This window comes from Ailuropoda melanoleuca, chromosome 13, assembly GCF_002007445.2.
Source record: "Ailuropoda melanoleuca isolate Jingjing chromosome 13, ASM200744v2, whole genome shotgun sequence".
NCBI lineage: Eukaryota > Metazoa > Chordata > Mammalia > Carnivora > Ursidae > Ailuropoda > Ailuropoda melanoleuca.
In genome coordinates this window covers 12,195,221-12,222,661 of record NC_048230.1, presented here as the reverse complement: position 1 = coordinate 12,222,661, position 27,441 = coordinate 12,195,221, and the positions used below count along the sequence as shown (strand labels likewise).

The 27,441-nt window shown below is 54.0% G+C and overlaps 1 protein-coding gene across 1 annotated transcript; it reads right to left on the bottom strand.

Annotated features, from left to right (window-relative positions):
* Positions 1–1,334: 1,334 nt before the first annotated feature.
* On the bottom strand, positions 1,335–26,875 carry TBX4 (T-box transcription factor 4). The gene is given in 10 exon segments (XM_034641831.1): positions 1,335–1,997; positions 4,334–4,582; positions 4,729–4,804; positions 5,764–5,916; positions 16,204–16,351; positions 17,648–17,767; positions 25,809–25,903; positions 26,688–26,727; positions 26,729–26,754; positions 26,756–26,875. Coding segments are annotated over 10 exon segments (1,647 nt in total). The 3' UTR covers positions 1,335–1,377.
* Between the last annotated feature and the right edge of the window lie 566 nt (positions 26,876–27,441).

Genomic DNA, 27,441 nt, shown 5'->3' with positions numbered 1-27,441 from the left:
TTATATGTTTTATCTAAACCATTCTTAGTTTTTAACATCAAATGTGTAATAAAAATTTAAATAGATGTCTTTCCAAATACCCCCTCCAGCATTCATTTTATTAAGTTTATTCATTTGTAAAAAGCAAAGCTGAATTTGACATGTGGCCTGCATTTGTGAGAGAGAGAGAGATTTATTTATATAATATATAAATAGCTATTCAGCATGCAAAAAGTTTAGTGATTTCCCAAATTTGATTACAGAGTTCTCACCAGCCCCATGGACGGTCTGGTGACGTTCAACGCTAAAGAGCTGGGCTGGGGACTGCACGATCCGCCTCATGGAGAATTATCCTTGCTTCTCTGAGCTCACTGGCTGAATTTACTGGAAGGAATGAATGTTTTCTCAATTCTGGTTTTTATTTCTGTTGGGCTTTCTTGCTCCAGAGGCGAGGATTTTCTGGGAGCAGAACAGGCTCTGCCTGGCAGCAGCTCCAATGTGGTCTCCTGGGGACTTTGCCAGGTGAAGTGTGTTTCATAATTGCCAGTCATCAGATGCAGATGGTGCCTGAGAGGCTGAGTCTTGTACACCAGAGAGAGCGAGAAACTGCATGTCGGGGGCTCAGGGGAAGGGCTTTGTACCATTTAAGAAAACCTGAATGATGACAGAGATGCTATTGGTTGCATTTTCCCTCCTCTTGAAGGAAAAAAAAAATTTTTTTAATACCATCAGGTGGCACTTAGCACATGACCTTCTCTGAAAGTCATCCCTCAGTCCTCGGGACTCCAGGGATCGATTTCCAGGCCACTGACTGAGCCGTCAGCTCCACTCCCAGAGCGTGCTTTGTGGCTTAGCGGAGCGCGTGTCTCAGATCCTCTCACAGAATCTCCAGAGGCCGAAAGAGTGGGCCCCCTGTTCCCCAGACAAGATTTCCAGCTTCTCCTGCTAACAGAAGGCCAGGAACTCAAAGATGTGCACAGAGCCCTCCCACCCCAGCAATGAGAGTCTTCCCCAACCTTCCCTATGAAAGAGACTTCACCACCTGGCCCCTGAGTAAATCAAAGATTATCTTATCAAAACCTCTAACTCACATGAACTCTCCACTCCCGTCCCAGCCATGCACCTGTCAAGGGATGTGAGATAACAGTGGACCCAGGTCCTGCAGCTGAAATCACTTCTTAGATAATTGTGGTTTTCTTCCTTGTCATGGCCTCAGCTGTATGTCAGAAGGTGGATGCTCTCCAAATGTACGCACGGACACACGGACACATACACGCAGGCACACACGCAGACACCCCACTCTTTGAAGTACCTTCCTGTGTTTCTTGGTAGCGCAGGCCACCCACAGAGGTTAACACTGGATTAACATGGTCCTGGGGCTGTCGACGGACAGGGGAGTCATCCGTCAGTCCAGTTGTCTACAGTTCCCATCCCTGAATGATACTGTAAGGAAGCTTCCCGGGACAGGGAGAAGCTCTGAGAGTAGAGAAACTCATTGGCAGCATTCAGGTGTGGAGAGGGAGGCTTCCTCTCGCACACGGCGGGGAGGCCGCGCTCCCTGGGGAAGGAGGCGGTGGGCCCCCGCTCCCGGACCTGAGACTGCGAGAGCTGATTGTAGACGCCGAAGTGGGTGTTTCCCGGCGGCTGGGAGCCCTGAGCCGAGAGAGCGGGCAGCCGAGGCATCACAGCGGTGGTGGTGAAGTGCGTGGGGAAGGACTGGTAAGGCACAGTCTCCATTGTCTGAACACTGTAGCTTGTGTACGGGGAGACTGACGTCCACATGTTACAGCTCAGGGGGGGTGGAGGCAAGTCGTCCACCCCGGACACCCCGGCAATCTCGGGCCCCGAACCTGAGTACATACAGGCTTCTCTTGGGGTCACCTCACTGCAATAGGAGGGGCTCAGCATCTGTTGGTCGTAGGGAGGGGGAGAACGGAAATAATGATCCTCTCCCACCGCAGGGGGCGCTTCCAGATAGGATCGCTTGCAGGGTAAGTCCAGATGGCGGGCACTGTCTGCTGGAAGACAAGGAAACCTTCAGCAAGAGCCATATTCCACCAGCCCAGGGCCCGGAACCCTCCTTTTGGATGCCGAGACGGCCCACCATTGTCATTCAGGCCTTGCCCTTGCCCCATGTGGCTATGGCACTTCCGGAATCATTTTAATCAGCTACAGCTTTTAAAAGGTGGCAGCAGCCAAGAAGTGGTCAGATTATGGACCCTGCTCACAGGCCACAGGGGACACCACATCAATAGACACCGAGTGATGTGGTTAGCCAGGCGGCGTATAGCTTTCATCCTTCGCCACCCTGACTCTTGGGGATGGGAAGAGGCCTTAATGTGCACTGGCATTCTTAGGCGAGGCCCACCCTGGCCAAGGAAAGTGGAGGCAATTGCCAGGCCAAACTAGGCCTAGAGGCCACATCTGTCTGAATTAGCCAGAAAATTAAAGCCACAATGTTTCTGCCTTAATCCTCAGCTCCCAGGAAGGCCTTAGCAAGCCAAAGCTACTCGCAGGCATGTTCCTGTTGCTTTTAGAAGAGGAAGTAAACCCTACATGTGTTCAAAGGAGTCCCAGCAGACTGTTATTATACAGATTCCAACATAACAGTGTTTACAAAATCAAGAAATGGAGCTGATAATAAGTAAAAGGTGACTTGGACTTTTAAGGCTAAGCTGATACTCTCTTTGGGGAAAGATGTCATCAGCTGCCCCAAATCACATATGTGTGTCTTTCAATGTCCTCAACCACGAGACCTTGACTGTCTGGAGTGGCACATCCTCCCCGGGGGACCCAGGGATGACCCAGGCCTGAGAAGTTGGCAACAGCCCACTCAACAAACTGAAGGACACTCGTCCAATGGCTTCACTTGGCCTCCCTCCTTCTGTTTTCTCTAGGGGTTCATTCTGGGCGCCGTGTGTGTATACAGGGCCGGGTGGCCTGGGGGTGAGTGGACCTGTACTCACCTCTCCCCTCTGCCCCTCTGGAAGCATCTCCCCTGAAGAGGAGGAACTTGCCTCTCTCTCTTACCCAGCTCTCTCGTCATCCCTCATTCATCCCTCCTCTCTATCTTCTCTCTAAATTCCTCCTTTCTCTCAAGAACATGAAGCTCTTGGACTTGGAAAGTGGCCCAGTCACTCTAGGTCAGGAGTGAGCAAACTTGCTCTGGAAAAGGCCAGATAGTAAATATTTTAGGCTCTATGGACCGTAATGGAATCTTGCAGCCATTTGACCCTGCTGGTGTCACATGAGAGTGGCTATGGACAGCAGGTAAACAAATGGGTGTGTCTGTGCTCCAATACAATTTATTTGTGGATATTAAAATTTGAAATTCATATAATTTAACATATCATGAAATATCCATCCTTTGATTTTTTTTTCAACTCTTGCTGGCCCTCCTCCCCTGTCCCAGACCATTTTTTATGGCTCACAGGCCAAACAAAACCAGACAACAGTCCAGATTTGGATCAAGGGCCATAGTTTGCCGACCCCTGTTCTAGGTCATTCGTTCTAATAGGACTGGAGCAGAGGGTACGCAGACCTCTACCAGCTGCTCCCTAGGAGCTAGGTGGAAAGAACATTCTAGATTCTAAGGAAAAGTCCCCAAACTCATTCCCAAGAGAATTTAAGGGGCCCTGAGAGTTCTTCTGGTATAAACAGTAATCATATGTATTATAGATGGAGAAATTGAGACCAGAGCATAGATGCTCAGGGCTCCTCTCCTTCAAAGAAAAAGAAAACAGTTCTTCTGCCTGGCTTCCCAGCCCCCAATCTACATCCACATAGCTGATTTCCATTCTCAAGAAGCCTATGCAGATCCCGGTATGATGAGGTGGGGAGCCTGTTCTCATGACTCTGGGTCACCCCTGTTTTAGGATTGAGGGTGATTTGATAAAGGACAGCCCCAATCCCCACACCTCTGGACCCTGAGGCTTCGGCCTCCTCCCAGGCTTAGAGACAAAGCCCACCTGACTTTGTGTGATCTGCCCACCCCTCGAAGGCTCTGAAAGCAGTGGCTGTAAGGAGCCCCTGGCACTGGTCAAGGGTACCGACCGGGGTCCTGGGGACACCAAAGCCATAAGCTGTCTGTGAGGATTCTGAAGGCTGCATTAAAATTAAGAATCAACATCCCGGCACTAAGACTGGCCACGGCCCCTAACCCTCCGGGCTTGTTCTCCCAGGCCACACGATAACCAGGTTGTGTGTGTGTGTGTGTGTGTGTGTGTGTGTGTGTGTGTGCGAGCCCACACAGGCGTGCACCCATGCATGTTCACACGTATGGTGGAAAGTGTTTGTAGCAAGAGCTTTACCGCGCGTCTGACCCTCTAGGGCTTCCAGACTAGGAGAGAGCTACCTCGTCTTTTCAGGCAGTGATAGAAGAGGCTGGAGTCCCTCTGGGCCGGGAAGGTGTTGAGGGGAAGATCCTGGGACTCTGCCGCAGCAAACTGCATGTGAGCCCCGTTCTCATACTGGTAGTGCTGGAGCGCCTGGTGGGCACCGTGCAGGGGGCTGACGTCGGGCTTGGCTGAGAGCTGGGTGGAGACGAGCCTCTGCCTCATGATGCTTTTGGAGATCACAGGATACTCTTTGCTGGAGAGGTGGGGAGGGCAGTGACAGGGAGACAGGAGGAGAGTAAAGATACTCTGAGGGTTACCGGGTCTGTGGGCCTGAACCCAGTCTGCACCCCACCCCCAGCCGCCCCCNCCCGCCCCCGCCCCAGGCCAGGCAGCCCCACCTCTGCAGCCGGGGCCACACGCAGGTCACTGTCGTCACTGCCCCGGAATCCCTTGGCAAAAGGGTTGTTCTCAATTTTCAGCTGTGTGATCTGTCAGGAGAGGACACACAGAGTCGCGGGGGTAGAGGACTGGGCTGGCTGCTGGCCCTCCTCCCCTGTCCCAGACCATTCGAAGCTTCTGGCAGGGTCCCGGGAAGGTGTACACCCCAGCCCTCGGCCACCCTGCACTCCCCATTCACGGCTGGCTCCTTGCTGGCTTCCATCCATTTTACTCCCTGCAGACCTCCTGATTCTGTCTCCTGTTCTCCTGCCCCACCGGGCTACCTGCGCGCCCCTAACAGCTTCCCACCTGTGTCACCCCGTCCAGTGCATCGGCCACCTCAGCTTCTGAGGGGCCGTACTCAATGCAAATCTGACTGTCACTCTTCTGGCTGAAATCTGCCACAGCCTATGGCCCTTCCTCACGCCCCCAGCCCACCTGGCCAGTCCCTTGCACGATGTGACAAGCTCCCTGAGAAAGGCAGCCTGGGCAGAGGCAGAGAGACAGGGGAGAGTCGCCCGTGCAGGGATCCGGAGGCGATTTGGGGCCGTCAGGCTGGGGAAGGGCCGTGGCGGGGTGGGAGGTAGACCCCTCTGGCCACCGGCTGACACGCTCAGTCTCCTGGCCCCCACACAGCTGACCGTGCCCTGAGGCTCCTTTCCCCATTCTTTCCCCTTTTCCTGGCAGGCCCAAAATCTGACCTTTGAATCCCACCAGGGTGAAGAAAGTTATAGAAAGAAATGGCCTAACACTCAAGCCACAAGGCAAGCTCCATGCTCTTGGTTCTTAACGGTTGCCAACTTTGTCCCTTCCCCATAGTTATTCACACTAGAGATTTAGGGGTCTGGTCTCTCTTCCTGCTCAGCATTTGCTTTCTCACTCCTCTGGGGGACAGTCCAGGTGTCCGAGGCCCCTCCACCTCGAGCATGGGGGCTTCCCTTCCAGTCTCTCTGTGGTGGCACAGAAATGCCAGGCAGGGTCAGTGGTGGGGGCCTGGGGAGGGCTGTACCTTGTGATTCTGGTAGGAGGTCACGGAGATGAAGGAAGTCTCCGGGAACACATGGGTGCAGAAGGCTGTGTTTTTGGAACCAAAAGCATTGTTCTCATCAGCCTTCACAATGTGCAGCCGTGGCTGGTACTTGTGCATGGAGTTGAGGATGATCTGCAAGAGAAGAGTCTCTTTCTGAGCTCCGGGTCTGCACCCTCTTGTCCCTGGTCTCAGTCAGCTGGCCTTGGGCTGGCTTTCATTCTCCTAAAAGCCTGGGTTCCAGGGCCTGACAGTGGGACAGGCCAGAAAGGTGCTAATGCTCCCGAGCGAAGAAGCAGGTCCCTGGGCCCCAGCTCAGCCTCCATGGTCCCTACTCAGCCTTTCTGCTCTAGCACCAATGCCTGGCCCCAAGACCTCAGCACAGTGTAGCAGGTGGAATTCCGAGCTGAAGGCAAAGGTCCAGCGTGTCACTGACCTGCTGTGTGACCTCAGGCAAGTCAGTGGACTTCTCTGAGCCTCGGTTTTCATATTTTTGTAAAAGGGGATCCTCATACATAACTAACCTCCCTCGGGTTTCCCGCTCTAGCTGCGCCTTCACCCTGCTCCTGCTCTCCTCCTGCCTCTCCTCCTCCCCCCACTGCCCTGTGACCTGCCTTTCCTAGAGATGCCTGCGCAGGTATGCAGCATGGGGGAGCAGCTGAGCAAAGTGTCCTGCTCCAACTTTTTTCTTCCGTTTCCACATTTGCAGAGGCCTGCTGAAGGGGCTCGGGGAGACCCAGGCACTTCCCGCCCTCAGACCTGCTCAAGGCTGCTCACCGCCCAGAGGGAAGCTCCACCATGGGCTCGAGTTCCAGGTGGCAAGGGAGGAGAGAGCAAAGTTCCAGAAATAATGCCAGAGATGGCCAGAGGCCCCACGCACCTATGGGCCCTTGAGGGTGCCTGGGGCTGGGGAGGCGTCGCCGCACCGGGCCAGAAGAGCCCAGGACGTTTGGCCCCAGAGCCCTGAGAGAAACACACAGTAGTTGCCGCTCCAAACCTGCTCCATTCGGCTGTGCCCCACGGTAGTGGCTGCATCAGGTGCCGTTAAAATGTATTTTTTATCGTTGACATTTGCCAGACACCCTCTCCATTGGAGGCAGGACCAGGAATTTGGGGCATTTTATCAGCACCGCTGCTTTTGTTAACCCTTTGGCTCCTATCCTGGTTGGGCAAGGCTGGCCTGGCCCTGTGGCCCCAATACTCTCTGAGCTCCTTTCTCTCCTTCCTTTCCTTCTAGGAGTGCCCCTTCCTGGGCTAGCCCACCCTTCCCAGTTCCCAGACTAAACCTCTGAGTGACCAGAGTGCCAAAAGAAGGGCCGGAACCAGGCTCTTCCAGGGCAGGCCAAGGCAGAAGCGCTAGTCTGGGAAAAGGTGCCACATTCAGCACGGCCTGGGGACAGAGACAGCCCAGAGGGCAGGAGCGGCTGATAGTAAGGGGCTCAGGAGCTGGGCTGTGGCCTCTGGCCTTCCCTGGGCTCCTCGGTTTGGCTGGGTCACCCCATCCAGCAGGAACCAGCTTTTCTGCCCTCTGCACGGGCCGTGCCCCCCCCTTAGCCCCCAGAGACAAATCTCTGGACCCTCTCGGGGCAGGTACAGAGCACCCCAAACCCCCAGCCATGTCCTTTAACTGGGGACCCACTGCCCAACTGGGAGCCTTCCAGATAAACAAACTCAGAGTGGACATAAGTTCTGCCTTGGGAGGCCTCAATGGACATCCATTTCCAGGAGGCTGGGGAGAGGGGATGAGTGTTGGGAAACACCTCCCAGTCCCTTTAGGTTACTCTGTCACCCCACACTGCCCCCCAGCTGCAGGAGCCCACAAAGGACACAAGTTCCCAGAAGACCTGGAAACTAAATACCCGGGAGGTGGCCTAGATGCCTCCAGAAGTCCCCAGAGTCCCACCTCTGGGCCTTTTCACATGCAGTTCCCTCTCCTTGATCTTCCTTTCCCCTTATCTCTCACCTTCTAGGGTTATCATCTCAAGGCCCAACTCTTCCAGAAAGCCTTCCCAGATCACCGGGTCCTGTTGTGAACCCCTGATTCTGAAACTTCCTCCCCACACATTGTCTATTTGGCTGTCGTGTTGCTTCCTAGTGGTTTCCTGTTTCTGCTTGTCTCTTCAATTAAACTGTAAACTCCTCAAGAGAAAAAGAGAAAGGGCCATATCTTTTACTCCTTTTGTACCTCTGGGCTCCTTTACCCCAAGACAGGAACTAGTAAGTGCAAGGCAGGCTTACAGGAGTGGGAAGACCTGGGACATGACTGCAAACTCTCTGTCCCTTCCTCTCCTACCTTCCTTTGCTCGCTAGAGACAAGGTAGCCTCTAAGGCATTTTTCAGGTCAAAACAAGAGATTAAACCTGCGCACAGACCACCTCTCGGTGAGCACCGGCATGCTGTGGCCCCCCGCGCAGGACCAGGCCCTGGCCACTCCGGCTCTCTGAGGGCGGGGAGAACACAGACGGTGGACTAACAGACCTAAGCAGACGCAGGCACCTACACAGTGAGGGGGACTGTCCCCTAAGGATGCCTTCAGACAGGTCACAGCACCCACCGTGCTCCTCTGCCACCTGGGGGTCCTGGGCTGTATTGGTCCAGCCAGAGCCCCGGTATCATCAACTCCATGCTCCTCACGGTCCCTCACTTCCAGGTCCAGTCAACGGCCAAGTCCCGTGACTCCATCCACAAGATCAAAGCCGCTCCGTTCCCACTGTCCAGCCCCGATTCAGGCCCCCTCATCTCTCTCTGGGTTTGGGACCACCTCCTCCCTGTCTCCATCTCCATTTTCACCTGCTACACATCAGATCAGGTCACTCCGCTGCTTAGAACCTTCCAGTTCATCCAGGAAAATTATCCGCTTCCTTTGTATTTCCTCCTCTTTCCTCCCAAGTTCTCCTCCCCCATTCCTGCCAGCATTCAGAGCTCAGTAAATGTCTTATATTCATAATGCCACCTTTGATGGTTTCCTTTTGCCCCTTGGAATAAAGGCTGTACTCCTTAGCCTATCAGACAAGGTCCTCCATTGACTGAGGTGGAGAGATTGCCAAACACACCTTCTAGGGGAGGGACCCAGACTGGCTGGCAGGGAAACCTGGGAAGAGAGAAAGTGCCAGACCTGCAGGGGCAGGGAGGAGCCACTAGGGGGGTGCATCCCAGACACAGAGAAGTCAGGAAGGGTCCAGAAGCTTCTATGGATCTCTGCTCAGCAGCTGCAAGTCTTGAGCAAGCTATTTCCCTCCAGTCATTGGGGTCCCCATCTGTAAAGGGAGGCCTTCGCCTAAGAAGTGGTCCCAAACACCCTCCTAACCCGGACAGTCTGGAAGCTGGACAGGTGTCTGGAAGAAAGTCCCACTCGTGGAACCAATGCAAGTTTCAACTGGCGCCTCAGCCCCAACAGCCCAGGAGAATGTGAAACCAACTCTGTGACTCACACCTGGCTTTACTCGGAAGTTCCTCAGGCGCCACATTAATCTCTTTTGCCAGAATCTCACATTTATGTTTGTGGCAGAGGATGTTGGGCCAAATGGACCAGCCACGTCAAAAAACCCCACTACATGACTGGTCCCATCACTGTTTTACAGAAATGGGATTCATTATGTTCTGGCTACAATTCAGAAGCCTGTTCTATTTTAACAACTGTGATAGCGCCAGACATCCATCTCCTCGAGAGATCACCCTAGCGTGCTTGGCCAATGAGGTCCAGATTTATCTGCATTAGAATCACAGAACATTAGGACATGGAGAGGCAGACCACAGAAATCATTCAAGTCCAACCTCTTAATTTACAGACGAGGACAGGAGCGTCGTAGTGGGAACGTGACTTGCCCAAGAACACACAGCTGGTTGGAGACAGAATCCTGAGAAGATTCCATATGGCCTTTCAGAGAGCACACCCTGCACACAACAACATGCTCAGAAATTAATAATAAAGTGTCAACCCAACACCGCAGAGATGAGGATTCACCAGGCCCTAACGTCCATCACAGAACACAGTGTATCTGGATGCTAGCCACCCAAGTGTGGCTAATGTCCATTTTGTTATAGATTAAAACCAGATTTTCCCCTGCATCAGAATTTTACTTCCTAAGACTACCTTCTCCATCATCCCTCTTACCCTCTCCAGTCGTGCAAAGAGGTAAGGACAGAGACAGGATCTATGGTTTACACAAAAAGAAGAAAAACACGGAGACCCAGAAAGGTAAGCGATTGGCTGAAAGAATATCCAAACTAGAACTGAGTCAGGCCGCCCATTAGCCAACTCACGGGGCCTTGGCCAGATATGCCTCAGGCCTCACTCCCAGGGCAGCAGCCCAGGGGCCCGGCAAGCTTTCTGCTTTCTCTCACAGACACTGCAATGTTTACGGAGCATAGCCTATGTGCCAGGCCCTGTGCGGAGGAGCATACGCCTGTCGAATAAGTACTCTTTACAACAACCCTATAAAGTAGGGGCGCATTCAGTGCAGATGCGGGACTGTGGCTCGGGGAGGTGAAGGCATTTGCCCCACCTCAGCCAGCCAGTGGGAGGCAGAGGTCGAACTGGTTCTAATTCCTGAGGCTGAGCTCTTACACGTACCTGGCTGGGGAGCACCAGGCCAGGAGTTGTACGGGGCATCTGTATTTCCCAACGCACACTGCAAGGGTCTGACACGTTGTCAGGGTGCAGCAAATGTGGGAGACAAAGAGGAAAAGAGGGAGATCAATAGCCCTGGGTCCCCATGGACAAGTTGACAGCATAAGCTTTGGAGGAAGGTCAGCCCCTGGCAGAGGACATGACTTCTCTGGCTAAATCCCACCCCCGTCAGCGGGTTCTGTCATTCACTTACTGTTTACCAGCACCCACTATGCCAGGCCCAGTGCCAGGCACTAGGATACAATGGTGATTTAAAACCTCGTGGTTTCCTATCTAGCAGGGAAGTCACACAGTCATCCAAAAATCAGGCAAAAGTAAGTAGTGAGAAAAGGTACTGGAACAAAGACTACATTTATCTTTTTATTTATTTATTAATTTTTAAAGTTTATCAACTTTCTATCTTCTTCAATTTTTTTACGATTTTATTTTATTTGTCAGAGAGAGAGAGAGAGAGCGCACAAGCAGGGGGAACGGCAGGCAGAGGGAAAAGCAGGCTCTCCGCTGAGCAAGGGGCTCGACGTGGGACTCGATCCCAGGATCCTGGGATCATGACCTGAGCCGAAGGCAGACGCTTAACTGACTGAGCCACCCCGGCTTCCCAAGACTACATTTATAATAGTGATGACCAAGATGAAATACCTAACCAAAAATGTGTAGGTCCTGATGAAGAAAAGTTGGAGACACATTTGAAAGACAAAAAGCAGGCATCAGCAAAGAGAAAGGCATTCCTATCCATCCTCCTTAAGTCAATTTATAATTTCGAGGGTTTGTAATAAAAATACAAATAAGTGTCTTTTTCAATACTATATGCTGATCCAAAGTTCCTATGAAAAAATAGATAAGACGAGCCAAGAAAACTCTGGAAAAGAAGAGCAATGGGGGACCAGCCCTGCCAGACACTAAAACCTATCATAGTCTCAACAGCAAAGGCACTGGCACAGGAAGAGACACAAATTCATATGGGGATTTAGTTTACAGAAATAAGGCATCTGAAGCCAGGGGGGAAAGAGAACCAGTCAATTATTGGTGTGAGGACAACTGGATAGCTCTTTAGAAAAAAAAAAAAAAATTGGATTCACACCTCTGTTGAATGCCAGAATAAATTCCAAAAGGATCAATGGTTTCAATGTAAAAATAAATCCATAAACTACTAGAAGAAAACACAAGAAATTTTCCTTCTAAGTGAGGAGTGGGTAAGGGCTTTCAGCTACTCAAAATCCAGAATCCATAAGGAAAAGAGCAATATAGTCAATCAAAAACTTCTGTGTGGGAATAACATTATAGGCAAAGTCACAAAGCAAATGGCAAACTGGGAAAACATACGAGCAATTCCTATCATACAGAGGGGCTAAGTCTTCCCCATTTATACACACTCCTAGAATGGGTAAGTGCTCAAAAATCTGAGAGAAAAATGAGCAAAGGGTAAGGACAGCAGTTCACAGAAGAGGAAAAAAGACGTTTACCTTCACTCAGAATAAAGAAAATACAAACGGAAACTACAGCTATCTAGAGTTCTCCGGTCAGACTGGGAAAAGCCACACGTCTCCACCGCGCACTGGGGAGGCTACAGTGGTGCCGGGAACCCACATCAGCACAACTCATGGAGGGCGAAACCACAATTTCCAAAGCCAAACACCCTTTGAGCAAGCAACTCTCCACACAGATGCTTGACACAGGTGTAAAATGATATATGTACCAGTTTAACTGAAAGAGCGAAAATAGGCATCTTCACTTCTTCCATAAGGACTGGCTACGTGATTAACGGAACAATCGCGCCATGAAATTCTGTGCGGCTATAAGGAAAGGAATCAAAGGAAGCTCGAGATGAACAGCCTGATAACCATTTTACACTGTTTACAAAGCAAGGGGCAAAAGCGTTTATAGTATGCTACCTTTTGCGTATAAAAGAAAGGACTGAGATTCTGCATTCTGCTAGTATATGCAAAAAGAAATGCCAAAAAGAAACGAGTGACAGTGGTTGCCTATGGCTGGGATTGGAAGAAACTGGGTGGATGGGGACCCACAGGAGAAAAATGGTTCATTACAGACATTTTTATTTATTCATTGGTTCATTTTTAAAACATGGGACTGTATTACCTATTCAAAAACAAATTTGATTTATAAGTATGAAATTGTGGGGGTGCCTGGGTGGCGCATTTGGTTAAGCATCCGACTGTGGGTTGGGTTGTGATCTCGGGGTCATGGGATGGAGCCCCAAGGCGGGCTCTGTGCTCACCGCGGAGTCTGTGTAGGATTCTCTCTCCCTCTCCCTCCACCCCTCCCCCCTAAAATAAATCAATAAATCTTTAAATAAATACAATCCTAACCGGGGTAAGTACTAGGACAGAAAGGTGCGTGGCACTCTGGGAGCGTGTAATGGGGACCCTGAACTGCCTCCCCAAAGAGGGACAGCTTGGATCCCAAGGCTCAGCAGTAACTAACTAGGTGAAGAGGCCTGTGGTCAGAGGAGGAAGTAGCACACCAAGGGGCCAATGCATGTGCCACTTGGTGGCCAAAGAGCTGCAGCCCACACCCCCAGGCTGGAGCTAACCCAGCCTCTGGAACAGTTAGACTTACTATGCCAGAAATCATAAGCTGGTCTTCCAGGTCAGCAATCTGGGGGTCCTGGGACATAAGAGGTGGTGAGGGCCATCTCTCTTCTCACACACACACACAGACACACCCCACTGCAGCCATGGCCTCCCTGCCTCCAGATCAGGAGAAAAGTAAGACCCAGACATCTCTATGTCCTGCAGCAGGAGGCAGGTCCTACCTCGGTGAGGCCCTCCTCAATTTCCCGGAGCGGCTTCTTTTACCATTTCATGGTTACCTGGCCCAGAACCCTGCCGGGGGTGGGAGGGGGTGCAAGTAGGAGGCAAGGGGGGCCTGCCCCTCTCTAGGCAGTAGAACAGAAGTGGAGCTGAATTGGGGCCCTAAGGCAGCAGCTCAGTCCTGCCCAGCCCCCCTGATCCTTTCTGCCCATTCTCTGGCCTTGGGCTTACTCCCAGAAACCAGTGGTCATACCCTGAACCCCCCCCCCCCCAGGAAGGAACAGAGGGCCCTCCTGAACCACAGCAAACACTGCAAGGAGTTTTCGAGGCAGAACCCGGTCCTGGAACCTGTGGGACATGTGGTCTGAGGGGTCCCTGTTCCCTGTCTGTAGCACCAGCTGCCAAGCCCAGACCCTCACTGGGACCCTGGACCCTTCTCCTGGGGAAGGTTGAAATGAAAGGCAACAGCTAAAATCCCCAAGGGATTTAGACCCAAGGGAAAAAGTCCAAAGTTCATTTGGCTGAGAAAGTTCCTTGAGGTCTGGGGGATTTTAGGGAAAACTGAAACTGTAGAGGGGAGCAGTGCAGAAGGAAGGGTTTGTTTGGGACAGACTTGTAGCCCGAGATGGCTCTTTCCCAAGCTCCTGTGCCGAGAAGCCGAGAAGCCGAGAAGTGGGGCAGGGTGATGAAGGGCTCAGCACTCCCGCCGGCGCAGGCCCAGGAGCAGAAAGCCCTGGTCCACAGGGCTTATCTAGGAATCCATCCTCCACAGCCCTCGCCTGCATGGTCAAAAGCTTCTCCCTCTCCAGTGATGCTCTACATACTTGAAGATATGACAGCTCAAGCCCTGGGTACAGGAAGACAGGTGGAAAAACCAAAGAATGCTGGGCTGGGAACAGGTATGGGTCCAAGCCGGCTCCTTTACTCCCACCCAGCTCCTGAGACAGTCACCTCATCTCTGGGTCCTGCCACCGTACATGGGCTGCTGTAACCAGCAGGCTGCTCGTGCTGGGTAGACGCAGGGATGGGGGGAGAAGGAAGATGCTCGAGAGAGCTGAGTTAGTATGGGGAATATCCCTATTGCCAAGGAGAGGTGAGCTCCAGGCAGGCGTGGCGAGTGTAGCCAGGGGCACCCCTGACATCACGAGCCCCTCAGGCAGCCCCACTAGCTCAGACTCAAGACTGCAAGCAGGATGACTGCAAACCCCTTCCGGACTCCGGCAGAGCCACCACAGAGGCAAGTCAGGCTGGGGAAATCTACTGCTGGGCCATGAAGGCCAGGTCTCTCTCCCGCTTCTTAAGAAGCCCAGCTTTTCAAACACGTGAGTCCTCCCCTGCCACTTTCTGCAGGGGTTTGGGGGGGTGGGTAGAAGAATTCTCTGAGGCATCCCTGCAGCTGGGGAACCATGATAGCAAGCTGTGCATCCAACCTTCTCCCCAGAGCTTTGATCCCTGGGTACTCTTGGCCCCTTGCTCAAAGATCAGCTCTTGCCAAGCTCTGTGCTCACCCCAGTGGTCTGTCCCGTGGGGTCCCTGTGCACAGGGGTGGGCAGAGACGTGCCTGCCAGCTAGTCCCAAACTCCCGCCATAGAGGCCCTCGCCAACATTTCCCAGGTGGTCCCATGACCTGGACAAGCAGAGGAGGCCAGGTAGGAGCCAACGGGGAGCACAGTCTTGGCCAGGATAGTGCCCAGTAAGACCCAGGAGGCCCTTCTGTCCCTCAGTTAAAAGGTCCTGTGCTCTGGGAGGTGGGGGCTTGGCCCACCCTTCCCATTAGATCAGTGTCTTGCCTCCGCCCCCGCGAGAAGTTGGGACTGCACCTTTCTGCACATACCCCATGGCACCTGCCAGCCTTGCATGGAAAAACCTGTGCTCCTTGCAAAACGGAAAAGTCAGGAGTTAATTACGTTAATTAAACTTTCTCCTAGTTGCTTGTTTATAAGTTACCAACTCAGAAGAGAACTGAACGGACTCAGAAAATTAGAACTAAGAGCTGCTTGTCTTATAGACCAATCAATCAGAAACGACCCATTGCTGGCATTTTCCATGAGGAACTATGATTCACAGGATTCTGATTTGCATGCAACCCCGCAGGAGTAGAACTTAGGTATAAAAGAGGCACATGCCTGCACCCCACCCAACCCCACCCCTGCATCGCCTACCACCAGCCACACCCTGAGTGTTACATGTACAGCCTGGGCAACAGCATCCCGCGGCCTCTGCTGCCCCCGTGCTCCACCCCACCCCACCCTGTACTTCCAGAGTAACGATGGGTAGCGGGGAGGGGCCAGGCCTGTGCCCTGGCGGATAATACCAGGTCCCCAGGCTTCAGTTTGCCACACACTTGAGCTAAGAATTTCCACATAAAATGTTTTTTGTGGGCCTGCCAGAGCCAGATGGGAAAGAATGAGCCTCCGCAGCCTGGACGGGCCGTCAGCAGCAGCATCCCTGGGGCTTCAGAGTCTGTCTTGCAAGAGCCAGGTCCCCGGCAAGGCCAGGAAGGAGCTGCCAGAGCGAGGCCTTCCCTTCCAGAGGGCAGGGGCTGCCAGGCCAGGCAGACGGCACACGCCAAAGAGAGGCTTCAGAACTCATCGGCGACTCTTTCCCAAGAAAGCTAACATGTTGTGGGCTCCAGCAAGGCCAAATTTGGGGAAACTGAAGTGGAGAGATTTGACCCATCATCATTGGCTTGTCAACAGCCGTCATTTATTTAGAGCCTCCCACGTGCACAGGGCTTCCTGCGTATTCTCTCTGTTAATTCTCACAACCGTGAAAGGTTTCTAGATAAGGAAACCAAGGCTCAAAACAGCCAAGAAACTGGCCCAAAGCTATCCAGCCGGCAAGTGTGAGGGGAAGGATGTGTGGCTGTGGGCCTCGGACCCTGTGCTCCTTCCACAGTCTGGCCCCGGGGAGTGCCAAAGCCTGGAGCGGGATCCCCACCGTGGATGCGCCACATCTTCACCTCTACCCAGCCCCCACCCCCCCAAGCCAGCTCTCAAGGCCAGACAGCCTCTTTCTTACATGGCCGAAGGGGTCCAGGTGGTTGTTTGTAAGCTTCAGCTTCTGGAAGGAGACCAGCTGCCGCATCCAGTGGGCCCCAGTGGCAGGAGAATCGGGGTGGACATAGAGCCTTCCTGGCATGGCGGGCTCCGCCTTCCCTGCCACCATCCTGCCGGCAGAGTAGATAGAACCATACTAGTTGATTATTCTGGAATCTGGGTCTGGAAAAGCCCAGATTCCCTGCCTGCTCTGAGAGCAAATCCCCATAAACCTGAGGGGGGCAAAAAAAATCACTGCTCATCCTATACTCTCAGATTAGGACTTTGTGAGCAGGAGTGAGGGTCAGAGGAGAGCGAGCTGAGGAGGGGCAGCGATCCTGAACCTCTTTTATTTGATTGCAGTAGAAAGAGAAAAGGAAGGTGCAGACAGATGTGATTATTTACTTCCGAGAATGGGGCTAATCACTAATCTATTGTGGGGAGATTTAGGCACTTCTCTGTACATGTTCTAGTTTCAATTTTAAGATGTTTTAAATTATTTTATTTGGAGGGAGCTTCTCAGAGGACCTAGACAACTTTCAAATTGCTTGTCCCGTTGCAACAGAGTGCTTGTCCCCAGAGAAATTAATTGGCAATCGCCCCTCAGCCAGAGCCTGCTCTGAATGATAATCCAACCCAAAGAGAGAAGAAAGAGAAACACGGCCCTTGACAGGACCTGGCCCCTGAATCCTGCTTCTTCAGCCCAATCTCTGCTGACCTTACTACCGACCCCTGTGGAGCCCACATCCACTGGCTGCTAATTCATTCAATCCCTCTCTCTCTCCTCTGGAGCGCAGTCCTGGGCTCTGGGGACAGACAGGGTACAGGGGAGTTCGCCTTAGGAAAAGCAGCCCAGTGTTTATTTACCCAGCCCCCATTTTGTCCTACAACCCACTTGTTTCCCCCCTGGCCTTTGCCAGAGGGTCCCGTCATCCAACCACCAGGCAGCTGCCCCTCACTGTGGATCAACGGCTTAAAGGGAGGGCTCACAGCCAGACAATGAGCAAGTGGAAAGGTAGCAGAGAGATGCCACGGACCAGGCACCTGGGTGCTAACCATCCGATATCAAAGTCCCCCAAGAAAACAGCTCCCATCCTCCTCCCCAGTGCGGTCGGACCGGAGCCTATATCCATCCAGTGTTGGTGTCCATCTTCCACCCCACAGCATGGTCACCCATCCTGTCTGTCCACAGCTCTAGGGAGAGAACAGACTCTTGGAAGCCACCAAACACTCAAACACTGAAGCTCCTTTCCAGCCCCAGCCCCATCTGCAGCCGGTGGGCAGACACTTGCCAACCCTACAGCTCCTGCGGGCTCGGTTCCCAAGGCTGCAGGTCTGGGCAAACACTGGAACTAACTGGTGAGTCCCTGGACCAAACATCAGGTGGTGGGGAGAAGACGGGGGATGCGAGGGTCCCAGGTTCTTACCATTTGTTGTCACAGAACTTGTAGCGGTGGTCATCCGCAGGGACGATGTCAATCAGCAGGATGTACTTGGTCTTAGGGTTCATGCCTGTGACTTTCACCTTGTAGCTGGGGAACATCCTCCTGGGGGAAGCCAAGGTGTGAGGCAGAGGCACAGACAGCACCAGGAGAGATGGCACACAGAGGTGAGGGGACAGAAGGCCTTCAGAGACACTGGCCCCGATCAGAACTGTGTGAGCTGGTAAGGCCCTTCCCTCTCTGGCCTCAGCCCCCCCCCCCAAAGGGAAGGGCTGCACTAGCCACTCTGAGCCCCAGGAGCTGTGTCTAGGAAGAGGGCTTACCTGGCCTCCCCAATACAATTCCCTCTCCCCCACGATCCCCTAATATTTAGGCCTACCAGTCGTGAGCAACTAAAGCACAGAAACCCTCAGGGTCATGAGAGAAGATTTCAACACCAACCTGGCTGCTTAATATCCCTCCTGTCCTTTGTCAGTCCATACACAACTAAAGTTCTGGGATGCCATTACAGGGGCCAGAGCAAAAGATCTCGAAGTCCCTGTCAGCTGCTTCTGTAACCAATGGAGTGTTTCCTCTGGGCCTTGCCTCTGTGGAAACCGTCAGGCCTCAAACCAACTCACAGGAAAACAGGAGAGTGCTGCTAGGTCTTTGGATTCCTTTGGGGTGTTTAGCAGAAGTGTTTAACTGTGTGAAGACCTTGCCTGGGCCTGTGCACACTAATGGGGGACCAGGCGAGGTCAGCTCAGGAGCCTCATGGAGAAAAGCACATATTCTAGAACCACTGTGCCATGGGTTGTGAGGTGTTAGGCAACTTGCTTGGATCCCTCTGTGCCTTGGTTTCCTTATCTCTAAAATGGGGATATTACTACCTATCTTATATGTTGGTGTGTGGATTCACTGAGTCCACTTGTGACTCTTACCACTGGCCCTCATTGCACTCCTCCCTCCACAAATCGGTGGATGACCAACTTCTGGGAAAATGGACTCACCAAAAAACAGTAAGTTTTCCAGTTTCCACAGCCCATGCCAAGACTGTCTGGGACCCTGAGGCTCAGTGAATATTCTAGGGAAGGGCTTCCCCAGACCCCTCAGCACACACACATGAACAATAGCATGTACACATACCTGCAGGGGCACAGCTCTGCCCCCTGGTCACCAGGTCCCTGACGCTCAACCTCCCCAGAGGGGCAGAGAGAACTTCCTCACAATCCTCCTCGGACACCCCCACCCCCTCCTAGCTGATCTCCCACAAAGGTGTTTCCCCCAAGAGAGAGGCCGATCCAAACCTAATTGGAGACACTAAGGTGTCAGGAACCAAATCCCCTGAGTTGGGACAGTGCCCAACCAGTCCCCTCGAGGAAAGCCATCAAGAGGTCATCTGCCTCCTCACTGAACTGAGAGACTATAAGGGGAATCTCAAGAGAAGCTGTCCTGGCACCTCAAACAGATGATTGGAGCCCACCCCACCCCCCATTTTGTCAACAGGGGTTCTAGCTTACCTGGACAGGACAGGGCTTCCCGAAGGGATCAAGGCCTCCACAAGCCGGCAGACCCTATAGCAAGCCCCGGCCAGGACCCGGAGGTAGAGAGTTCCCTTCTACCCCTGGCCCGGCCCCAGTCTGCTCACCCTCTCTCTTGTGGGAGGAAAGGCCCGTGAGAGCACTGCAGCGGGCCAGGGACGTGGGAGGTGTGTGGCCCTGCGTATGCAGGAGTGCATGTACGGGAGTACACAGTGGAGTGCGCATGTGTGCATGTGTGCGTGCCTGGAGCGAGGAGGGAAGTTCTAGCTGCAAGTCTAGGGACTTATAAACCGTGTGGAAGAATTTGTCTCAGATGTCAATTGAAAGCATTTTCAAATGTCCACCCCACCCCCTCTCCAGGAATGGGGGAAGTGAGAGGGCTCAGGAACCCAACCCTGCCTCCTGCTTACCAGCCCCTGCCCGGCCTGGGGGCACAGCTGGGGTCTGCACCACCCTCTTTCCTGGCCCAGCCTCTTCCCTGATAGGCCTAAAGCTGAAGTGGGGAAGGCAGCCGCTGCCTCACCTCCCCTCCTCCTGGGGGAAGGCCAAGAATCCTGTCCCCTCCAGGCCACCATTTTGTAACTGCTACAGAAACTGCCACGAAATGGGGCAGGCCTGGCTGTGCTTGGGCTGACCCAGCACGGGGGCCCTCCAGGTGGCAATGGCAGAGGGCAGATATGGCTGCCCCCCAGGCCAGTATCTACAAAGGGGGCCAGGAGAAAATGGATCCCTGCCACTTGAATAGTCTTCCTAAGCTAGGCAGAGAAGAGGGTGAAGGCCCCGGCCCCTCCCCTACTCCCACTCCCTACTACACTTCATCTCAGCTGCTCTGGAGGCCAGGCTGACATTGGCTAAGGGCCTATAAGCAGCCTGTGCTCAGCTCCTCAAGGCACGGAACTGGGGTCCTGTGATTTGGCTTCTCTTAGAAGCTGACCATAGACGGGATTCCTGATGGCAAACACCCTCAAGAAGGTTTTGCCAAGAGTTGGGGCAGGGAAGAAAGGGATCCTCCAGCCTCTGCCTCCACTGCCTACCAATTCCCCTCTTCCAAGGGCAGCGGCCCTTAGAGGCAGGGAGGGGGATGGGATATCGGGTCTGAAAGGGGAGTTCAAAGGTCCACTGCTCCAGGCTGAACTACTCAGGCTCCACGAGCTCCACAGCTTTCCCGGGAATAGGTGCCTCCCTGTCAGGGTCCAGTCTGGTGACCGCTCCTGAGAACCCCGGCCTTGGGGAAGGCCCTATCATTTCCCCACCTGCGGACTTCAGTAGAATGAAGGGCACACCCAGGTGGGGGACCAGCTGCGTGTGCAGGGGAAGCACCAGGTCCACCCCGCCTGTAAGCCCCCCTCCCCGGCTGAAGGCATCTGCCCTTGGTTCCAGAAGGGACTAAAGCTGGAGCCCAGGGGCCCAGCACGGGAGCGTTCAGGGGTGGGCATGACTCCTGCCACAGACGGCAAGCCGGCTCTGGGAGCTGTGACACCCTCGGGGCTCCCCCTACACTGTAAAGGCCCTCTCTACTGAAATCCATGAAAGGACGGGCGCCATGTAACTGTTTCTGTGACTTAGGACATAAATGGACCTGAAAACCACCACTGTGGGGGAAATGAACACCTCAGTGGGTCGCAGAGGGAGGGCCAGGAAGAGAGGGAAGGACTCAGCGCCGCCTGGCTCCCACTCTGCCCCGCCACCAGCGCTGGCCCGGAATCCCTGGCTCGCCGGTCCCGGACACCCTGCGGGGCCCCCCCTACCCCGCTCCCGCGCCGTCGAGCCCTCTCCCCCACTCCCTCCCTGCACCCCGCGGGCGTCCCGGCTGAGTCCCTGGCGCCCCCTCGGGGCTCCGGGCCCCGCAGGCAGAGAGGCGCTCCGGGCGCTCGCGGAAACGGCTCCGCCGGGGAATAAACAAGCCGCCCGCCCCGCCGCCCGAGAGGAGATGAAAGCCGGGGGTTTCTCCTCTGATCATGAAACAGGCTCTGAAAGGGTGCGGGCTGGAGCCTTTATCTACTTCATACTCGGAAATGGTTTTAGAATGAACTGCTAAGATAAGCTTCCTTGGACGTTTCTCGGCGTGGGAGGCTTGCGGGGCTTGGGGCAAGGGATTCGGGGCGCTGTGATTTTGGCAACGACCCCTCAAATGCTCGCTCGTTGCTGAGGGGGGACGTGCAAGTTCAGCTGGGCTCCGAGAGCCGCGGGGGCTCCCGGCTCCCCAGCCAAAGCCGTCGCCAAATTCCTGGCCTTGACCTACGAGTCCCCCACCAATCCAGATGGGGGGGGGGGGTGCAGGGAGTAAGCCGGACCTAGGAGACCAGCCAGATTCTCTCCACCTAGCCAGGCCACCAAACCCGAAACCTGAAGGCACCCGACTTTCTCTGGGGGCCCGGAAACCCCAGGAGAAGCTAAATGTGCCTTCCCTTAAACACAGGCACAAAACCAAATCAAAGGGATGAGAGGTCCAGAGAGGGGCTTCGAGGGGGGCGGGGAGTGGTGGGGGGTGAGAAGGCACACAGGAGGGTTCTCCTCTGTTTCTTTATCTGGGTGGAGCTTTGATTGGAGGTACTCATTTTGTGAAAGTCTATAGAGCTGTACAATTAAGATTTGCTCATTTTTATGCAGGAATACTCCACTTCGATAAAATGGACATTGAAAATTATACCCGTATATATATCATATGTGTGCTGTCCATATACACACATATATATATACACCAGCAGTGCAGCCCTGAGTCTGAAAGGAACCCGTTGCAGGCAAAGGATGGGGGTCCACAGAAAACCCCACTCTTCTTTCTATCCCTAGTGTCTGGGAATCTTGAGAGAGATTTCTGAATATGCTGGGAAGAGGTTAAGGCCCATCAACCAAGGCTCAGTTTGCTGGGGGGTGGGGGGAGTGTTGCTGCTGCTGCCCTTACCGAGACCAAACCTTCTAGAGCTGAATGATTTCTGAGAGCAATGGCAAAGCTTCATAATTTATTTCCACTTAGACACACACACACACACACACACACACACACACAGTTTTCTAATTCACTCAAAGCATTTTTAAGAAATATTTTCCCTGGGGGGGGGCAGGAGTGAGGGTGTGTGGAATGGACGCTGTTTTGGAAGATCAGTTGCTTCTCAGATTTTTTTTTTAAAGACACTTCCTTCTGATAGACTTTTGCTTTCAGAAAATACTTTAGAAAGAGATCAAAGGACTCTCTCCCCAACCTACTTTCCCAGTGTCTTCAACCCTTACTTGTCTTATCACCCACGCCACTGGGCTCTGACGCTCTGTATACAGAGCGAGGGCAATTGGCTTTGAAGCCCCGGATTAAGCTGGGCCAAATCCTTGCCTCAGAATAACAAACAATACAGGTTCAACAGGAGTTCTCATCGGTAGTTCATTTTTCAAACGCAAATTCACTGTCACTAACACAAGCAACATTGAACTCAACAGGCTATGAAGGCTGATAGTGGAGATTTATCTGGTGGCAAAACCATGACCTAGGAGGAGAGCAGTCAAACGGTTAGGAAATTTTCATTTTTGGGAGGTTTATATTTAAATTTTTGTGGAGCTCACTTTTATCTATGTTTGGGAGAAAATGCAGTTTCTCACATGTATCAAGCTTGGCAGGGATGTGAAGGAGGTAGAGAGAGGAGAGGTCTGCTCTTTGCAGTAAATGGCTTAAAACTTGTGAGTGCTGGAGCCTGAGAGGGACAGAAACTGGCTGGGAGGATTCTGGCCCCATTTTACACCTGACATCAGGGGTTACTGAGCATTCAGAAATTGATGTCTTCTGATGTGATTGGCATTTTATTCCCCAGACTGAATGGTTTGAGAGTCCAAAGCCACTATCCAATGAAGGGGATTATTCTGTCCTTGGCCTTCGGACCTTCAAGGGCTTAAGGCAAGAGGCTTGTGACCCAAAGACTCAAACTAGCTTGAGAACATTCTGGTTCCCCTTCTCCAGGGCCTGCCTCTCCCTCAACCAAACCATGCCCCTAACCCGCCAGGGTCCCTAAGGTAGAGCAACAACCCCACATTGAATGGCCTTGTAAATAAGCCATAACGAGAATTTCTCAAAGTTGGGATTTTGTCCTGGGGTGGATTACATCTGCTTGGCTTGTGTAGACCCGGCAACTGCCTAATCTTGTTTCTATCTATAAGAGCCAAGTGCCTTCCCTTCTCTGGGGTCAGGTTTGTGTTCCCTCAGTTCTCCAGCTCCAGCAGTCTAGGAATCTGTGATTCAAGGTTCAGGAGAAGGGTCCAGGCCATCTGCTAAGAAACGCAGGTGTCCCAGGAAGGGTGCTGGTAGAGACACAGAGAAGAGAACTGGGAGTCCACAGGGGCCCAGCAAAGCAAACTGCCTCCTGCGGCTGCCCAGGCCATGGGGATCAGAGCCCTGAATTTGGTCTCTGAGGTCAGTGAGCACCTATGCAGGATGAAAGAGGGTCTGTGAGAACCATGAGGACGGGTGATGAGGCTAGTGACTTTCTTAAGGACTAGACCTGTTGCAAGAATAACTTTCCACCAGAGAAATGGAAGAGTGTGATGAAACCATAACTGGGCTACTTCATGGCAGCCATTTAAAAATTATCATCAGCATTCCCTGAGGCCCATCTCTAAGCCTCCTCTAGGATTGGGCACAAACATCTGCCTGATGTTAGTCACCTCTGGAAGTGTGTGTGTGTGTGTGTGTGTGTGTGTGTGTGTGTGTGTGTGTTGGGCGAGGGAAGGAGGAGGACCCATCCAGATGCAGGAAACCCCACTGAGGAGAATCACAAATGCCTTTTGTTTTAAATGGCAGAGGCCAGGTTTGCCCCAAGAACACGTTGACCATTTATTTTCAAAAGACAAGGTTATTTCTGCTGCCTAAAAAGGGAAATTCTGGATCTTTCTCTTTTTTCTTTCCTTCCCTCCACCCCAGCAGTCACAAGAAATAAATTCCCCCTCTTCACACCTATAATCCGCTCAACAATTTGCCATACATAGCTCACAGGAGCCCTGGTTTGAGTCTCACAGTAACCGAGAAAGGAAGGATGGCAAGTAAGTCTACAGTCACCAGCTCTGTTTTCCACAGCACCACAGAGCCACAGGAAGCTTAGAGACTTGCCCAAGTGTACTCAGCTAGGAAGAGGCAAGGCTTGTGACACCTGGCTCCCCACTGTCCTCAAGGACGGTTCCAAGTGGCACCCTCTACCAGGTTCCCCTTACGCAGCCTCCTTCCCCATCTCCCAAATGCAACAAATTCAGGCCTGGATATCCCCCTGCTTCTTCTTCTGAGAGAGGCTCCAGGTGGCCTTGCCACCTACCGGGGCCGGGTGGCCAAGTGTCCAGACCTCAACAAAACAAAGGAAACCTTGCAAGGCCTGCCTGGGAGTGGACAGGAGGGCCCACAGCAGACCTACACCACACACTGCAAACGACCAGCTTTTTGTTTCTTTTGAACAGCCCACCGTTCTCTAAGCAGTTCAACAGAGTTCTTTAAAAAAAAGTAGAAGAAAAATGTTGAGTGGGTGCCAGATATTTCTCTAATTACAATTAATTTTAGCCAGCCTTTATGGTACGCTTACATGTGCCCGGAGCTATGCTAAGTGCTGTGCATACAACCGAAGTATGGTTTTGCAGAGGGGCACGAGGAGAGGGCAGAGACCCCACAGCACCTTGCCTGAGGGGTGCACAGACCCAGCAGCTGAGTGGCACTGGAAGCTGCTGAAATCTGACCCCCCCATCCCTGGCCTGGGTGCTTCACCACCTTACTCCTTGGAAAACCCCATTATGGGCCAGGCAATGGCATGTTTTCACACCTACCCTGTCCCCTAGGGACCAAAGTCAAATGTGAGTAAGTGGGGAGAGGGTCGTTCCTACACCTGAACTTCCCCGCTTCTCTGTCTGCAGCAATCCCCCTTCACTGATAACCGCTGGCCTAGCCTTCCTGCCCCTCCCGGAACTCCTGGCCCCACCGAATATCTCTGGTCCTGCCCTGTCTGCATCTCCCTCCTCTCACCCTCTCCTCCAGTCTCTCTCCCACAGACACCAGCGCATTTTAAAGATGTTTCCACTTTATAAATCATTATTTCTGGCAGCCACCCGAGAGCTGCTCCCTAAACAACACACACGCAGGGCCCAACAGTGCCTTTCCCTTGGCTGAGGCGGGTGCTGGCAATAGAGGACCAGCACCCCTGCGATGAGAGATCTGGGGTTCACAATGCCGCGGGAAAGTTATGGAAATAGGAACACACAGTCAGGTCCCCTTCCTCCATCTGTTGAGGGCCATCTCCGGGTCCCCAGTCAATGCAATCCTGAGAAACCGGGCAGGTCCCCAAAAGGAGAAGGACAAAACAGCCCCCCCAGGGGGCCCACAGTGCTGGAACTGGGACCTTCGGCGTCACGGTCCTTATTTGCATTTTATTTGCATAGTGCTGCCCCTCCCATCCTTCCTTCCCTCGGGACGCGTTAGAGGATGCCCGGCGTGAAATCCTGCTGCCCAGTCGCAAACCGTGGTAGGACGCCGGGCTAAGGCCAGAACGTCCAAGAGGACGCCCGTCATTCCTCTGGCTGGAGCCGGAGAGAGGACTGGTAAGGGAGCTCCTGGGGATCCCCACGGGTCCCACGAGTCACCTTCCACCCCCGTTAAACGCCCCAGCGCTGACCTGCCCGCCTTCGTGATGATCATCTCGGTGCCCGCCTCGTGGAACTTCTTCCAGAGCTCCTTCTCGTGCAGGCCCACCTTGATGTTCTCGATGGTCTAGGGATGACAGGGAAGGGGACGTATGTCGGCCTGGGCCACGGCTCCACGCGGAGCCCTCAGGACGGAGGACACAGAGCCAAGGAACTATGCAGAGGACTGCCAGCCCCAGGACCCCATGTCTGAAGGTTTCGTTTCGTAAAATTATACTGTACCCCTGGTGAGTTTTTCAAAATTAACCGGTAGCTGAAACCCACTGCTTCGGAGCTGCACCTATAAGGGTCCGCAGAGGACACATACTGACCGTGCCAGGGTAGATGGCACACTACACAAACATTAACACTCCACGTGGCGGGACGTAGCCACAGGCTTGCGGACAGACACACAGACACAGGAGAGACGCACGCACCCGCAGACGCTACGCAGACCCACGCAGGCCGAGGGCGTGAGCAGACGGATTCCTTTCACTGTGATCATCAGGTTACCACTGTGACCCTCTCAGCGACGTTCCCGATGCGGCTCCCCGCTCGCACCCGGCTGGGATCCGTTCTTCCCTCCCGGTGCCAGGCTTTCGCCCCCGCCCTCTCAGCGTCGCCCTTGCTGGACACCGGCCCGGGCTCGCCCCGCAGCCACAAGGGTGCCCTCCCCCTCCTGTCCCAGAGTAGCCCCGAGGGCACGAAGCAGAGAGCTTGAGCCCTGCCCCGCGGAGCAGAACGCGCTGTCCGGGACGCACCCAGGTCCCCCGGGAATCGAGTCCTGTCCTCTTTGGCGCGGACTGGCAGACGCAGGCGGCCCTGCAGACAGACCCACGCCCGACCTCTGCCCGACGGCCAGCGGGCCCTACCTGCTCGGCGGCGGCGGCGGTGTCGGCGCCGGGGCCGGGGGCTGCCGAGCGCGGCTCCGCTGAGGCCCCGGCGCAGCCAGCGCGGGCTCGGGGGCGTTGGCGGCGTTGGAAGCGCTGGCCTCGCCGAGAGCCGAGCCCGGGGCCCGGAAGGCCTCCTCGCTCTCCGACAGGCCCTTATCCTGCAGCATCTCCTGCGGGCACAGCACACACCGAGTCACATGCCCGGGTCCACACTCGCCAGAGGCCCCGAAGCCCGCTCCAGCCCAGCCTGGGGACTTCGGGCCGGGAGGGAAAGGCCGCCCCGGCGCACGTGGACACCGCCCCCTTCTGAGCTGGGGGAGGGAGAAAATGCGGAGGGTAGGGCCGTGGTCTCCTCCCTCTGGGTTCTGGACCTGGGAGGGTCTGTGTGCGGTTCAAGGTCTGCCTGCCTCTGGGTGTGGGGCTGTGTGATGAGCAGGTCTGGGGGAAGGACCGCCCTCTCGGCATTGCCCCAGCTGCACCCCCAGTCCCTCCCTCCTGCTGGGCTCCAGTGGAGCCTGAGGCCTGGATCTCTTTTCGCTGTTTCCTAATAACTGGGGTCCAGGCTCGCTCTTGGGTCAGGGCAGCCAGGACACCTCCTGGGTAGGCACCAGAGGACAGTCAGGCCAGGAGGGCAGGGCCCGGGCCTAGGGCTCCACACCTGCAGAAAGGGCCTAGGGCTGGGCAGTCCCTCAGGCCCCTGCTCACCCGTCTGCCTGCACCCACTCCCTTAGAC